At 42.0% G+C, this 17,645-nt stretch overlaps 1 protein-coding gene across 1 annotated transcript in view; it reads left to right on the top strand.

Moving 5' to 3' along the window:
• LOC138359056 (flagellar attachment zone protein 1-like) overlaps positions 1–17,645 on the top strand; it is a 37,360-nt gene that overhangs the window by 13,813 nt on the left and 5,902 nt on the right. Inside the window, exon 3 of the mRNA XM_069317750.1 lies at positions 2,268–3,711. Coding sequence (XP_069173851.1) covers positions 2,268–3,711 — 1,444 coding nt within the window. The remainder of the gene's footprint in view (positions 1–2,267; positions 3,712–17,645) is intronic.

The following is a 17,645-nucleotide window of genomic DNA, read 5'->3' as shown; positions in this document are numbered from 1 at the left end:
GACTGTGCCCAGGGGTACAGAGCTTTTCACTGCACCTGGGCTTGATTTGATTTGATTGACTGTTACTCTTTGCATTTTGTTTGACAGACAGTTGAAAATCCAAAGCCCCCCTTTACCCGTTATTCCTATTACCTCATTTTATGGTTTATCACTATACAAGCGTCACTATACAAGTCTCACTATACATATCTTACTGTACATGACTCACTGTCACTACACCATGAAGGCCAACGCTCCAGCCGGTCAGCTTGTGCCCTGGGCACTACCCTTGACCCACGTGCCCTGGGCACTACCCTTGACCACTCGTGCCCTGGGCACTACCCTTGACCACTCGTGCCCTGGGCACTACCCTTGACCACTCGTGTCCTGGGCACTACCCTTGACACTCGTGCCCTGGGCACTACCCTTGACCCCCGTGCCCTGGGCACTATCCTTGACCCTTCGTGCCCTGGGCACTATCCTTGACCCCCGTGCCCTGGGCACTACCCTTGACCCTTCGTGCCCTGGGCACTACCCTTGACCTCTCGTGCCCTGGGCACTACCCTTGACCCTTCGTGCCCTGGGCACTACCCTTGACCACTCGTGCCCTGGGCACTACCCTTGACACTCGTGCCCTGGGCACTACCCTTGACCTCTCGTGCCCTGGGCACTACCCTTGACCCCCGTGCCCTGGGCACTACCCTTGACCCCCGTGCCCTGGGCACTACCCTTGACCCCCGTGCCCTGGGCACTACCTTTGACCCTTCGTGCCCTGGGCACTACCCTTGACCCCCGTGCCCTGGGCACTACCCTTGACCCTTCGTGCCCTGGGCACTACCCTTGACCCCCGTGCCCTGGGCACTACCCTTGACCCTTCGTGCCCTGGGCACTACCCTTGACCTCTCGTGCCCTGGGCACTACCCTTGACCCCCGTGCCCTGGACACTACCCTTGACCCCCGTGCCCTGGGCACTACCCTGGACCCTTCGTGCCCTGGGCACTACCCTTGACCTCCGTGCCCTGGGCACTACCCTTGACCCTTCGTGCCCTGGGCATTACCCTTAACCCCCGTGCCATGGGCACTACCCTTGACCACTCGTGGCCTGGGCACTACCCTTGACACTCGTGCCCTGGGCACTACCCTTGACCACTCGTGCCCTGGGCACTACCCTTGACACTCGTGCCCTGGGCACTACCCTTGATCACTCGTGCCCTGGGCACTACCCTTGACCCCTCGCTTCACGGAGCAAAAGTTATCTTGAGCAGCATCACAAAGCGTAGATCAGATAACGTAGATATCTGATCTACGTCAGATATCTACGATGATGTCAATAACGCGAGGCGTTAGTAAGTCAACAACCTCATCAACAGAAGCCTTGATGAGGTGAATCATCATTCATTTCAATACTCATCACATTGTGGGGCGTTTAGAACACAATATCATACAAAATAACGTCAATTCTAGAACACCTATTGGGCCATATTGGGGCAACTCCCATTAATATCCACCCAAACTCATTTATATATATATATATATATTTAGCCTACGCTTGAAACAATCCAGCGATCCCGCTTCAGTTATGGTACTCTGTAATTTGTTCCGTAAATCTTTCAAAAATATAATTATAAACTTATCTTATTAAACTTTGTTCCGTAAATATTTCAAAAATATAATTATAAACTTATCTTATTAAACTTTGTTCCGTAAATATTTCAAAAACATAATTATAAACTTATCTAATTTATATCCATTGTTTCTTGCATGATTTTGTGTTAATATCTTTACAACTATTAGAGTTTTAATAATTTAAAATTATCCTCCATTGTCCCCATAAATGGAACAAAGGATTTATCAATCATGTCACACCTTACTCTTTCAATCCCCCAATCACCACCCATCATTTGCAGGGGCCTGGTAGCCTGGTGGATAGCGCGCAGGGCTCGTAATTCTGTGGCGCGGGTTCGATTCCCGCACGAAGCAGAAACAAATGGGCAAAGTTTCTTTCACCCTGAATGTCCCTGTTACCTAGCAGTAAAATAGGTACCTGGGTGTTAGCCAGCTGTCACGGGCTGCTTCCTGGGGGTGGAGGCCTGGTCGAGGACCGGGCCGCGGGGACACTAAAAGCCCCGAAATCATCTCAAGATAACCTCAAGATATTCAATATAATTTATTTAAGCTTTCACTAATGTCGTCGCGTAAGGGAAGTTTCTAATCACATTTACCAACATCCTTATCTAAACGTGTTCAATTCATTATCGGTTAATTTTAAAGAAAAATCACCTTGATAGCTGGAGATAACACTTTGTTAGCTGAAGAAAACTCTTTGTTAGCTGGAGATAACATTTTGTTAGCTGAAGAAAACTCTTTGTTAGCTGGAGAAAACTCTTTGTTAGCTGGAGAAAACATTTTGTTAGCTGGAGATAACACTTTGTTAGCTGAAGAAAACACTTTGTTAGCTGAAGAAAACACTTTGTTAGCTGAAGAAAACACCTTGTTAGCTAAAGAAAACACCTTGTTAGCTAAAGAAAACACCTTGTTAGATAAGGAAAACACCTTGTTAGCTAAAGAAAACACCTTGTTAGCTAAAGAAAACACCTTGTTAGCTAAAGAAAACACCTTGTTAGATAAGGAAAACACCTTGTTAGATAAAGAAAACACCTTGTTAGCTAAAGAAAACACCTTGTTAGCTAAAGAAAACACCTTGTTAGATAAGGAAAACACCTTGTTAGCTAAAGAAAACACCTTGTTAGCTAAAGAAAACACCTTGTTAGCTAAAGAAAACACCTTGTTAGCTAAAGAAAACACCTTGTTAGCTAAAGAAAACACCTTGTTAGCTAAAGAAAACACCTTGTTAGCTAAAGAAAACACCTTGTTAGCTAAAGAAAACACCTTGTTAGCTAAAGAAAACACCTTGTTAGCTAAAGAAAACACCTTGTTAGCTAAAGAAAACACCTTGTTAGCTAAAGAAAACACCTTGTTAGCTAAAGAAAACACCTTGTTAGCTAAAGAAAACACCTTGTTAGCTAAAGAAAACACCTTGTTAGCTAAAGAAAACACCTTGTTAGATAAAGAAAACACCTTGTTAGCTAAAGAAAACACCTTGTTAGCTAAAGAAAACACCTTGTTAGATAAAGAAAACACCTTGTTAGCTAAAGAAAACACCTTGTTAGATAAGGAAAACACCTTGTTAGATAAAGAAAACACCTTGTTAGCTAAAGAAAACACCTTGTTAGCTAAAGAAAACACCTTGTTAGATAAGGAAAACACCTTGTTAGCTAAAGAAAACACCTTGTTAGCTAAAGAAAACACCTTGTTAGCTAAAGAAAACACCTTGTTAGCTAAAGAAAACACCTTGTTAGCTAAAGAAAACACCTTGTTAGCTAAAGAAAACACCTTGTTAGCTAAAGAAAACACCTTGTTAGCTAAAGAAAACACCTTGTTAGCTAAAGAAAACACCTTGTTAGCTAAAGAAAACACCTTGTTAGCTAAAGAAAACACCTTGTTAGATAAAGAAAACACCTTGTTAGCTAAAGAAAACACCTTGTTAGCTAAAGAAAACACCTTGTTAGCTAAAGAAAACACCTTGTTAGCTAAAGAAAACACCTTGTTAGCTAAAGAAAACACCTTGTTAGATAAAGAAAACACCTTGTTAGATAAAGAAAACACCTTGTTAGATAAGGAAAACACCTTGTTAGATAAAGAAAACACCTTGTTAGATAAAGAAAACACCTTGTTAGATAAGGAAAACACCATTTTAATTAACAACAACAATAATAAAAAAAACATGTATATATACGTAAATAAAAGTATAAGTAAATATAAGTATAAACAGAAACAAAATATAATAAAAATATATATATTGGATTAAATTATGACACTTTTAACAGAAGTTGAATCCTCGAACCACAGAACTGGATCCTCAGATCTGGAACTGAATCCTAAGACTTATAACTCTATGAAGACCTGGAACACTATTCACACCTGGAATTGGATCACGAGGCCTGGAAACTAGGTTCTCAAACCTGGAATTGGATCACGAGACCTGAAACTACGTTCTCAAACCTGGAATTGGATCACGAGACCTGAAACTACGTTCTCAAACCTGGAATCGGATCCTAAGACCTGGAAACTAAGTTCTCAAACCTGGAATCGGATCCTAAGGTCTGGAGACTAGGTTCTCAAACCTGGAATCGGATCAAAAAGATCTGAAACTAGGTTCTCAATCCTGGAATCGGATCAAAAAGATCTGAAACTAGGTTCTCAATCCTGGAATCAAATCAAAAATATCTGAAACTAGGTTCTCAAACCTGGAATCGGATCCCAAGACCTGGAAACTAGGTTCTCAAACCTGGAATCGGGTCAAAAAGATCTGAAACTAGGTTCTCAAACCTGGAATCGGATCCTAAGGTCTGGAAACTAGGTTCTCAAACCTGGAATCGGATCCTAAGGTCTGGAAACTAGGTTCTCAAACCTGGAATCGGATCCTAAGGTCTGGAAACTAGGTTCTCAAACCTGGAATCGGATCCCAAGACCTGGAATATAGGTTCTCAAACCTGGAACTGGATTTACGAACCTAGGAGTAGACCCTCAAACATTAAACTGGAGGTTCAAACGTAAAGTTTGAACCTCAATATTGACTGCGCCCTGACACTTCAATTTCACTTTTTTAAAGGGTGTTACTGATGACATTGAAAGCTCAATTTCCACAAAAACCAGATTCGTCAACTAGTTTACCGCGGTAATTGAACGAGGTCAACACGATACACAAAAACTAAACTAAATTGAGCCGCCTTCGATCTTAGAAAGGAGGGGAAGAAAAAAGATGATTTGTTACTTATAACTAACTGTAAACAAGAATTTTGTTGCATACCATCGTTCCCGGTACAACATGTATGTCTTCCATCAGTATCAGTGTGTGTGTGTAATTCCCTAAGTGTAGTTACAGGATGAGAGCTACGCTCGTGGTGTCCCGTCTTCCCAGCACTCTTTGTCATATAACACTTTGAAACTACTGACGGTCTTGGCCTCCACCACCTTCTCACCTAACTTGTTCCAACCGTCTACCACTCTGTTTGCGAAAGTGAATTTTCTTATATTTCTTCGGCATCTGTGTTTAGCTAGTTTATATCTATGACCTCTTGTTCTTAAAGTTCCAGGTCTCAGGAAATCTTCCCTATCGATTTTATCAATTCCTGTTACTATTTTGTATGTAGTGATCATATCACCTCTTTTTCTTCTGTCTTCTAGTTTTGGCATATTTAATGCCTCTAACCTCTCCTCGTAGCTCTTGCCCTTCAGTTCTGGGAGCCACTTAGTAGCATGTCTTTGCACCTTTTCCAGTTTGTTGATGTGCTTCTTAAGATATGGCCACCACACACACACACACGTACTCACCTAGTTGTACTCCCCAAGTTGTGTTTGCGGGGGTTGAGCTCTGGCTCATTGGTCCCGCCTCTCAACCGTCAATCAACAGGAGTACAGATTCCTGAACCTATCGGGCTCTGTCATATCTACACTTGAAACTGTGTATGGAGTCAGCCTCCACCACATCACCCCCTAAAAGCTGCATCATTTGAGTGTTGCCTCGTGGTATGTGAACAAATCCACAAGGGCCGTGACGAGGATTCGAACCTACGTCCGAGAGCATCTCAGACGCTGCCTTAATCGACTGAGCTATGTACGGGGGCTCCTCAACACCACGCCACAGATATCATTACCATATTTTGATTAATGAATACTGAGTCATCGGTGTTGATGTTTCGACGTGATCTGAGACCGATGTTTCGACGTGATCTGAGACCGATGCTTCGACTTCGATTTTGCTCATCTGTGTGTGTCTGTGCGTTTGTAGGTCCCTGTAGACGGATTGTGTTTGTCTGTGTTTATCTCATCTAACTTTCTCATTTTATCTCATTTTCCTTGACATTAGTACTTGCATGTCAATTAAGCAACTATCGTGTTAAACATGAGCAACTTTCTGCCTGTTGCAGAAAGTTGTCTTGTTCTTTCAACTACAAGGTTGTTCTCTACTTGTAAATACCTTCATTATTCAATTTAGGGACATGTGTTTATTATTGATTAATAATTGATCGTTAAATAAAATTATAATGAAAACTAAAATGACAAAATTCTTGTCTATATAAAAAAATATAATATTTCCTGTTGCAATTGTAGTTTTTAGTTTGTTATTTGAACTTTTAAATTTTAAAATATTATATGTGTCCATGTTAAGTTCATGATAAAACAAAAGTTAAGTACAAAATAAAAAAATTTAAAATGTTTTTAAATAAACAAATATTTAATTACAGCAAAACATTGATTGTCACAGAGACATTAGAAAGATTTTTTTTCAGTGTCAGAGTAGTTGACAGATGGAATGCATTAGGAAGTGATGTGGTGGAGGCTGACTCCATACACATTTTCAAGTGTAGATATGATAGAGCCCAATAGGCTCAGGAACCTGTACATCAACCAATAACCATAGCTGTCAACCACCACCAACCAGCCACCATAGCTGTCAACCACCACCAACCAACCACCAAAGCTGTCAACCACCACCAACCAGCGACCATAGCTGTCAACCACCACCAACCAACCACCACCAACCAGCGACCATAGCTGTCAACCACCACCAACCAACCACCAAAGCTGTCAACCACTACCAACCCGCCACCATAGCTGTCAACCACTACCAACCCGCCACCATAGCTGTCAACCACTACCAACTAGCCTCTATAGCTGTCAACCACCACCAACCAACCACCACCAACCAACCACCATAGCTGTCAACCACCACCAACCAGCCACCATAGCGGTCAACGACCACCAACCAACCACCATAGCTGTCAACCACCACCAACCAGCCACCATAGCGGTCAACGACCACCAACCAACCACCATAGCTGTCAACCACCACCAACCAGCCACCATAGCGGTCAACGACCACCAACCAACCACCATAGCTGTCAACCACCACCAACCAGCCACCATAGCGGTCAACGACCACCAACCAACCACCATAGCTGTCAACCACCACCAACCAGCCACCATAGCGGTCAACGACCACCAACCAACCACCATAGCTGTCAACCACCACAATCAACCAGCATTTATTCTCACCATTTGCCAAGCTCTCTCTCCTCACTATGTGCAACTTAAGAGTGCAACTTAAATATAAACAAACGTGTTAATTTGTAACACAAATTCGTAAATAAGTGACTGTCACAAAAGCAAAGTAGCTCGTTTAAGTATAATCTAAATAACAACGGACCCAAAAGAGTACCCTAGGGTACGCCACTGTTCCCAAGCTTGGCATCTTGAGGTTATCTTGAGATGAATTCAGGGCTTTAGAGTCCCCGCGGTCCGGTCCTCGACCAGGTCTCCACCCCCAGGAAGCAGCCCGTGACAGCTGACTAACTGCCAGGTACCTATTTCTTGTTAAGTAACAGGGGCATCAGGGTGAAAGAAACTCTGCCCATTGTTTCTCGCCGGCGCCCGGGATCGAACCCGCGCATGACCAAAGCTGTGACATAGGTGTCTGTAAACTATCCACCCGTTATATTTAGCACCTATCACCTATTTAGGCGCCTGACAGCTGGGTGGAGAGCGCTTCGGATTCGTAGTCCTGAGGTTCCGGGTTCGATCCCCGGTGGAGGCGGAGACAAATTGGGCAAAATGTTTCTTTCACCCTGGTATGCCCCTTTTACCTAGCAGTAAATAGGTACCTGGGAGTTAGACAGCTGCTACGGGCTGCTTCCTGGAGGGTGTGTAACAAAAAGGAGGCTTGGTCGAGGACCGGACCGCGGAGACGCTAAGCCGCGAAATCATCTCAAGATAACCTCAAGATAGCCCCCCGATGTCTCAAGCTTCAACTCACATCGTTAAGCTCTCGTTAGAAACGCTCTATAATAAACGCATCTGCAAAAGGCTTATATTTGCCCGTACGAGGGAGCTTTTGTGTATATCCAACCATTCCATGGCCACGTCTGTGGTAGAAAAATAATAATAAAAAAAAACTCCACCTCAATCGACTTGAGAATGGTCCAGGACGGACCGAAACGTCGTCGTCCCTTCACCTTCTAGTGTGTGGTCTGGTCAACATACTTTAGCCACGTTATTGTGACTCATCGCCTGCAAACTCCACCTCGTCTACTTACCCAACACTTCCATTCATCTACTTATCCAGCCAGTCACACTTATCTACTTACCCAACCATTCCCACTCATCCAACCCCCACTTGAAGCTTCCTAGTGAGAGTGTTCCCATGATGCTACTTGGTAAACCTGTTCCGTCCTATATCGGATATAGAAAGATATACCTATATAAGTTAATGTTAAGTTAAAGTGAATGTACAATTAATATTACAGTACCCCCCTTTCAGACCACTGTATCGACGATACAGTATTTGTTTACACTGGTGAGTACAGTCGGTCCCGGGTTCGATCCCGGGCGCCAGCGAGGAACAATGGGCAGAGTTTCTTTCACCCTATGCCCCTGTTACCTAGCAGTAAAATAGGTACCTGGGGATTAGTCAGCTGTCACGGGCTGCTTCCTGGGGGTAGAGGCCTGGTCGAGGACCGGGCCGCGGGGACACTAAAGCCCCGAAATCATCTCAAGATAACCTCAAGATAACCATGACCAACCGACTTGTGACTCCTGTTAGCAGGCTGAGAGTGTTTGTACTAGTAGGGATATACATTTATACAACAGACGGTAGTATCCGTGCTGTTGGGTATTGTATAAATATACAATATACAATTGTATAAATATACAATACCTTGACATTCATGCGTGTCAAGGCTACGAATCGAGGCTAAAAGGCCGGATATATATAAGTCACAAATGGCCGGATATATATAAGTCACAAATGGCCGGATATATAAATCACAAATGGCCGGATAAATCACAAGTAACCAACAAATCCGTTAGCTACTCGAACGGATTTGCAAACCAACCTAATGTAATCCAAGCCATTCCAACCTAACCAAACCGAGCCTAACCTGGAGTTAATTCATCCTAACGTAAGAAAAAAAAATATATATATATGGTTTTAATCAACTTGGAACGAGTTTGATCGAATTGTCTTGTGTACGATCTGACCACACACCTAATAGCAATTTCGGTTGAATTTAATTGAATTCAACCTAATTCAATTCGGGTGACTTCGGTTGAATTCACATTAGGCTGTAGAGAGTGATTTAAGCAGCACATTTAGCATCTTTGGCAACCAATTTTCAGTTCAATTAAATAGCCAAAGTATATTTATGCCTTAGCTATTTAATTCAACCGAAAATGGCTCTATGCATGTTAGACGAACAGACGACATATTCCATCCTCTAGCGGGGGACTGAAATAATTAGCCACGTGTCCTATCATCTGATGCACCTGTTCACCTAACTAGGTACCCAGGAGTTAGGTAACTGTTGTGAAGTTACACCCTGGGGAGGGTCAGTACTTCTACCTTGGGGGACGGCGGGAGGGGGGGGGGGACCTCGATACAGGCCAAATACAGGCTTCCTGTCCCCGACAACGGGAATTATATGTATATGTAATATATATATATATATATATATATATATATATATATATATATATATATATATATATATATATATATATATATATATATTTATATATATATATATATATATATATATATATATATATATATATATATATATATATATATATATATATATATATATATATATTATATAATGACTTCATTGACAGCTTCTGTTGCAACATCAATTCATCTTTTAGGGAGCGACCAACTGAGGAGAAAAAACACAAGAGTCGTCTTGTAACTGTAGTTAAACTGTAGTCCATCCTTGATAGCCATCTGTGATATCCTGACTCTGGGCCTGTTAGGCAGTTATCTTAATAATATATGTAGTGCTGTGATAAGGAGGCCGTCTGGGGTCTTAGACTTCCTGTGTGGCTGTGGCTGTCTCCCGTCTGTCTGTGACTGTCTCTTTTCCGTCTGTCTGAGGCTGTGTCTCTCTCTCTTCTGTCTGTCTGTGACAGTCTCTGTTCCGCCAATGGGGCAGAGTTTCTTTCACCCTGATGCCCCTGTTACCTAGCAGTAAATAGGTACCTGGGAGTTAGTCAGCTGTCACGGGCTGCTTCCTGGGGGTGGAGGCCTGGTCGAGGACCGGGCCGCAGGGACACTAAAACCCCCGAAATCATCTCAAGATAACATCTCAAGATAACGCTGGAGGTCTACATGCCCGTACAGACAGCAGCACGTAAGACGTCCGCAGCAACTACATCATTTACGATAATTAAAGCTCCCTGAACGACACGCTTCTTATTCTAGCGCCTTAGCATTGCGGTTCAGAGAGGAAATGCTTCCTGCCTCCTGGCCACGGGTCTGGTCCCTGTGGTGCTCGGGGAGGTGGTTAACTGTATAATGTTCATGTTAGGTTTGTGATAGGGAAAAATAGGTGACGTAATGGCTTTGTATATTATATACCTTTGGCAAGTAACCAAACGCTACCATAGAGGTGGTAGACGGAAAATGGCCATACTGTTTCACAGAAAAATGTTTACAATTTATCTGAAGACATTTTATCATCTTCTCTGAGCCTATAGGCCTTAACAACACTGCCGAAGGTGGTAAAATATATATATATATATATATATATATATATATATATATATATATATATATATATATATATATATATATATATATATATATATATATATATATAACAGAAACTCGAACTCAAAGAATTCGAACCCAGACAGCCAGGGTCTCCAAGCACCTTAGCGTGTCCAGTACTTTCACCACTAGGCCACAACGACTCTTAAAAGAATTGGAATTCATAAGACCCTTAACCTAATTCCCAATAGCACTCTGTGTTATCTTTTTGGACACAGATATTTCATCAAATCACCTCACATGCAGGGGTCACGTGAGTAACATTTGTGGGAAGAAGCCGGAATGGTCCCCAAGCCAATATGCAACAGAAAATTCCTCACCCCAGAAGGATTCTGGGGTGGAGGATAAAGTGTTAAGTAATTGTAGACATTTGGGGATGAGGTTAGACTCTATAGTGACCATGAAGAGTCATATGCTGAACCCAACAAGAAAAGCAACCAAGAAATCTACATAACTAAGGCACATCCCTTCATAAGGCCCCTTCTTGAGGTTATATTGAGAGAATTTCGGGGCTTTAGTGTCCCCGCGGCCCGGTCCTCGACCAGGCCTCCACCCCTAGGAAGCAGCCCGTGACAGCTGACTAACACCCAAGTACCGATTTTACTGCTAGGTAACAGGGGCATAGGGTGAAAAAAACTCTGCCCATTGTTTCTCGCCGGTGCCTGGGATCGACCCCAGGACCACAGGATCACAAGTCCAGCGTGCTGTCCGCTCGGCCGACCGGCTCCTAACCGACCCTTCGCGACAGCAGGGGTTGCAAAACCTTAGGTGAAGCACTAGTTCCCTTCCGTTTCGAGTATGCAGCACTCTCCTGTATAGCCTCTGCACCCCATCATTTACTCGAACCCTGAACAAGGCAGAGAACCATGTGAGAACTCATCTCTAATCTTGACCCGCTCTGGTTGGACTGGGGTTGCAACCCGTTCTCGCACTTGCTTATAGTCAATATTGGCTTATTTAATAAGTGCATATGTGACATACTAATTGATTGTGAATATTTTAGTTTACCTTGAAAAGCTTCATAGAAAACACCAACCTCACCTAACCTTCTTAGTATGTTAAGATAAGCATCTTATTGCTACTTAATTACAATTATAACTTAACCTATACCGTTGATAGGTTAAGTAATAATTGTAAATAAGAAGCAATAAGATGCTTATCTTAACATACTAAGAAGGTTAGGTTAGGTCGGTGTTTTCTATGAAGCTTTTCAAGGTAAACTAAAATATTCACAATCAATTAGTATGTCACATATGCACTTATTAAATAAGCCAATATTGACTATAAGCAAGTGCGATAACGGGTTGGGGTAGTACATTAGCGCCTTCAACAAGAGAAAAATGTTGATGGACTTATTGTTATGTATAATACCAATGTTCTCAAGATCCTTCTAGTTCTTCTGGTATACAAGCCAACCACAACACAAGATGCTCAGTCATCACCACTCCAACGATCATTCATTTCTAGACTGACTCATAACTGGAACACGTTCACTCACACAACTCCACTACGGGCTCACCATAGCCCGTGCTACTTGGAACTTTTTGTTCCAGGTAGCAAATAATAAACAACAACGTTCAATCAATTCGTAGATAAGCGTAAAATCAAGTCAGCTGACTATATTAAGGCTCTGGCACACAGCTGCCTCCAGCAACTAACATTTATAACCCAGCACTAAATAAAATGTACGCTTAATGAAAGCTAATAAAATGCTAAACAACTAAATAAAGCTTCTAGGAACAGGCTTAGCTGATCCTAGAACAGCTCAGCTTGCAGTTTCATTTAGAACATCTATGGTAATCTATTTTTAACTAAGAACAGAGATAATTAGTTTAGTAATTTGGGTTGTTTGGTCGTAATACTTTATGACTAGTTAGCAGCAGTGTGCCATAACTGGGCTGATGCCAGTCTAACCTAACCTAATCTAACCAAACCTAACCTAACCTAACCTAACCTAACCTAACCTAATCTAATCTAACCTAACCTAACCTAACCTAACTTAACCTAACCTAACCTAACCTAACCTCAGATGTGGAGATGACATGGCGTCTGAACCCATGAGGTGGGGTGGTCTATAAAGCCAGGTGTGGGAATGAGTGTAGTGAGGTCTGAAGCCAGGTGTGGGAATGAGTGTAGTGAGGTCTGAAGCCAGGTGTGAGAGTGGGAGGGAAAACGTCTGAAACCAGGTGTGGGCGAGGGTGGGGTGGAGTCTGAAGTCAGATATACTCGGGGTAAGGGTGTGGTCAGAAGCCAGGAATGAACCAAGCGTTGGGGGACTGAATACAGTTACGGGAATCGGAAGGGTTTGACACCAGATGTTTGTGGTGATGTGTGAAGCCAGGTGTGGGCGTAGTCTGAGGCCAGGAGTGAACCTGTCGTGTTGTGGCAGGTGTGTGTGGGAGTGAACAGCAGTATGAGGGGGAGGGGGTGGACAATGGTGGGGGAGACACCCCAGTGACTCGTCAGTGAGCTACTTACGCCACCAACCGGTTCGCTAGGACGAAAAAAAACCCAGATCGTACAGCTAACTGACCTTTAGCTTCATTGTGATTTCATATACACAATTTGTGAGGGAATTCATATCCTAGTGACTTCCCAGAACCCAGGGGCCAGATTCACGAAACAGTTACGCAAGCACTTACGAACGTGTACATCTTTCCTCAATCTTTGACGGCTTTGGTTACATTTATTAAACAGCTTACAAGCATGAAAACTTGTCAAACAACTGTTGTTATTGTTATAAACAGCCTCCTGGTGCTTCGGAGCTCATTAAGTGTTTAATAATTGTAAACAAAGCCGCCAAAGATTGAGAAAACATGTACAGGTTCGTAAGTGTTTGCGTAAGTGCTTTCGTGAATCTGGCCCCATGGTTTGGTCGTTTACCATACGATGCCAAAAAGGCCATAAACGCGCGAATTCGTATTTGTCGGGGCATCAAAACTTTGCTTGTCATATATATACTATTTATACGGTTCAAGACGCCAAACACTGCCAAGGTTAGGTTAGGTTAGGTTAGGTTAGGTTAGGTTAGGTTAGGTTAAGTTAGGTTAGGTTAGCTTAGGTTAGGTTAGGTTAGCTTAGGTTAGGTTAGGTTAAGTTAGGTTAGGTTAGGTTAGGTTAGGTTAGGTTAGGTTAGGTTAGGTTAAGTTAGGTTAGGTTAGGTTAGGTTAGGTTAAGTTAGGTTAGGTTAGGTTACGTTAGGTTAGGTTAGCTTAGGTTAGGTTAGGTTAGGTTAGGTTAAGTTAGCTTAGGTTAGGTTAGGTTAGGTTAAGTTAGGTTATAACCCAGTCTAAAACAAAAACAAATTTAACTCCTAACCAATAATCATTAGCGTAAAACTGGGTTGCGCATTTAATTCCCGTTGTAAGAGACAGGAAGCCTATCTCCTCTAGGCCTAGGCCACCTACTGACCTTCCCTGGATGCAACAGTTGCCTAACTCCCGCTACCTATCTTACTACTAGGTGAACAGAGGTACCAGGCTAAAAGAAAAGTGCCCAACCGTCTCAGTCCCGCTCGGGGATTGAACCCAACATCCTGGGTTAGGAGCCAAGAACATATATATATATATATATATATATATATATATATATATATATATATATATATATATATATATATATATATATATATATATATACAGAGAGAGAGAGAGAGAGAGAGAGAGAGAGAGAGAGAGAGAGAGAGAGAGAGAGAGAGAGAGAGAAAGAGAGAGAGAGAGAGAGAGAGAGAGAGAGAGAGAGAGAGAGAGAGAGAGAGAGAGAGAGAGAGAGAGAGAGACAGAGAGAGAGAGAGAAAGAGAGAGAGAGAGAGAGAGAGAGAGAGAGAGAGAGAGAGAGAGAGAGAGAGAGAGAGAGAGAGAGAGAGAGAGAGAGAGAGAGAGAGAGAGAGAGAGGCTTATATTGTTTAAACGATATAGACTTTTGAAACATCTGTACAAACTCTCGGTCCATAACCATAAAATCTAAAAGAACATAATTCAGTAACATATAATTCTCATTTTGAAATATATTAAAACGACGATTTTGGAAAAAAAACAAGTATACCATTAAATAGTATGACACACAAATATTAGATGGGCAGAAATGTTCTATATTTCACTAGTAAATATGCTATACACTCATACTGGGTTAGGGATTTCTCCTCGTACTTACCTGTTGTAAAATATATACAAAATAACTAATAACAGCAGGCTCTTTGGTCAACCCGGCCCCCCTAATAGAACGTCGCATTTTGACGTATACTCTGAGGTTAAAAATCGTCGTACTAGAAAATAGTAGCTGCTCGCGAAAGTAGACGTACTGTTCCGTTTTCTGTTTTGGGTCCTCTGGAAGGTTAGGAGAGGACACTTTAAAATGCCAGTTTCTTTACGTTCTAAAACCCTAGAAGGACGGGATGATTTGATAACAGCTCCGTTACAAAAGTAATTCGGAAGTATTTTGGAATCATGGAAGTATTGTGTAATTCGGTTAGACTGCCAGACCTGGCTAGTCACTGGATAGGTCGGGGGCAGAATGGACACAACTAGACCAATTCGGTTGGTCTGGGAGATGTATCACTGACAGACTAGTACACATAGAGACTGTATCCAGTGAATAGAGACAATTCAAAATATTGCCAATATTATATATGAATTTGCATGCGGGCATGTGAAGGCATAGACGACGTTGGTTTCCTTCAGAACGTTCTGTTTGGTGTCTGGGGGGAATTTTTCAGACAAAAATCAGAAGATACAATTGACAATTTACTACAAAAAAACAAAAAACGGCCAACCTACTCATGAAAACTCCCCAGACATCAAACAGAACGCCCTGAAGGAAACAAACGTCGTCTATGCCTTCACATGCCCGCTTGGGGACTGTAAGCCCCAAAGATCTCAGTATATAGGCAAGACAACAACGTCTCTTTCTAGGCGATTAACTATGCACAAACAGGGCTCCATCAAGGAACATATAATCTCTTCTCAGAACCAGACCATCACCAGAGAAATCTTAACAAGCAACACAGAAATCATTGATAAATACAGCGATAGCAGGAGACTCAACATCAGCGAGGCACTACACATCAAAAAGTCAACACCAGCAATCAACAGCCAATTAATCCACAACTATATTCTACCCACTTCAAGAATCAACATGGAAGCAGCAAGAGGAAGTATGGGCCAATAGCCCTTCTGCAGTTACTTCCATTCTTATGTTCTCATACCCATTGTTTCGTGTTCTGTCATATCTTTGTCACCTCACTCAAAACGAGTATAAGAATTTTATGTGTAAACTAAGTCTTTGAAAATATAATAAGCATTACGAAACGCGTTCAGGCATCAGATCAGGAATAAAGAATGAAAATATCCACAAGGGCCGTGACTCCGGGAGCATCCGGGGATGCTGCCGGACGCAGGTTCGAATCCTCGTCACGGCCCTTGTGGATTTGTTCATTTGATGCATTACGTTATTGTGATCTCTGTGTGTAATAAAGAATGAATTTTGGAGAATTAATTTATCAATTACCCTCGACAGTGAAGAAGAACGTAAGAAATATTGAGAAGATTCGTGTTAGAATTATTAATCTTACCCTTTCGGTCATATTCAACAATATACATATACATACATATATATATATATTATATATATATATATATATATATATATATATATATATATATATATATATATATATATATATATATATACATATATATGTATATATATATATATATATATATATATATATATATATATATATATATATATATATATATATATATATATGGATGGATGTTTAGAAGATGTGACATACTTTAACCTAAAATTCAGCAATGGATAATTCTTAGTACCCGTTAGACTAACAATTCTTCCCTGTTCTTAAGAATCAAGGAACATTAACAAGTTACATTCCATTGCATTAATAAAGCTGACCATATTAATAAATATTCAAGCAACTAATAACAAAAATACGAGCCCCATTGGGCATAATGGAACTACAGGAATGTTGTGGCATAAAGTTGAGAGCTGAACTAGGCTATATCCGGCCTGCCTTCCCGCCCCGCCAAGGACGTTTCATGCTTCCTCTATTTTTCCCATCAGGGAATTTCCTGTCTTAATCTATCAATTACTTCCACCGCTGCTTTGTATGCCTAATATCTCTGTTTCCCCCTGTTAAACCTACCGTTTAAAATTAAGGTTGTAATCTTAAAGACAAACAGGAAATATTTGTTGAAGGTTACCTACAGTAAGGCGGGGGTAAATAGCACACGGCCCAGTATCCTACCATTATTTCCAGCGTCTGGGTCCCTCATCCGCTCCACATCTTACTGTGAAGGGTAGCGAGATGTTGAACAGATGACATTTACTGTGTTTCCTGCTCCATGTAGGTCCAGTTGCCTTGGGCAGGAGGCAGGGGGGGAGAGGCATTATCAAGCCGGCGTCTCTCCCCACCTCTGTTCCCTCCATTCATGCAAGATTAAGTCACCAAAGAGGCTTTTGTGAGAAGGATTTACGGGTTATTCATGCCCGTGCCACCTCTTGGGTATCTTATTCTTCATCAATCAATCAGTTCAGAAGCGTGTTGTTGAAGATTAAGCCATCACAAAGAGGTGGCATGGGCATGAATAGCCCCTAGTGTGTGAGAAGCCATTTAGCTATTATATAGGGTTGAGTGTCTTGTACCGATGATACGGGAGACATCTCCCGTCACGCAGGGTGCAGTCGCACCTCCACAGATCTCCAGTATCAGCTCTTGATACTGGTAATGGCTCAAAAGGGCCACCACTTACGGGCTATTCATGCCCGTGCCACCTTTTGGGTGGCTTAATCTTTATCAATCAATCAATCGTACGGATGATTGGGTTTGTTAGCTATACTTCACGACTGTACTCCCTGACCTTGTGGTACCTGCCCGCCTTACCTTTTTTTGTAAACTATACTTCATACCATTGGAGAAGTATCTTATATGGTACACTGCTTTGCTGCATGGTAAGGTAGGGTACCCCCCTATAGGACACTG

The sequence above is a fragment of the Procambarus clarkii genome, chromosome 88 (assembly GCF_040958095.1).
Source record: "Procambarus clarkii isolate CNS0578487 chromosome 88, FALCON_Pclarkii_2.0, whole genome shotgun sequence".
Lineage (NCBI taxonomy): Eukaryota > Metazoa > Arthropoda > Malacostraca > Decapoda > Cambaridae > Procambarus > Procambarus clarkii.
This window is presented reverse-complemented; position numbering and strand designations above follow the sequence as displayed.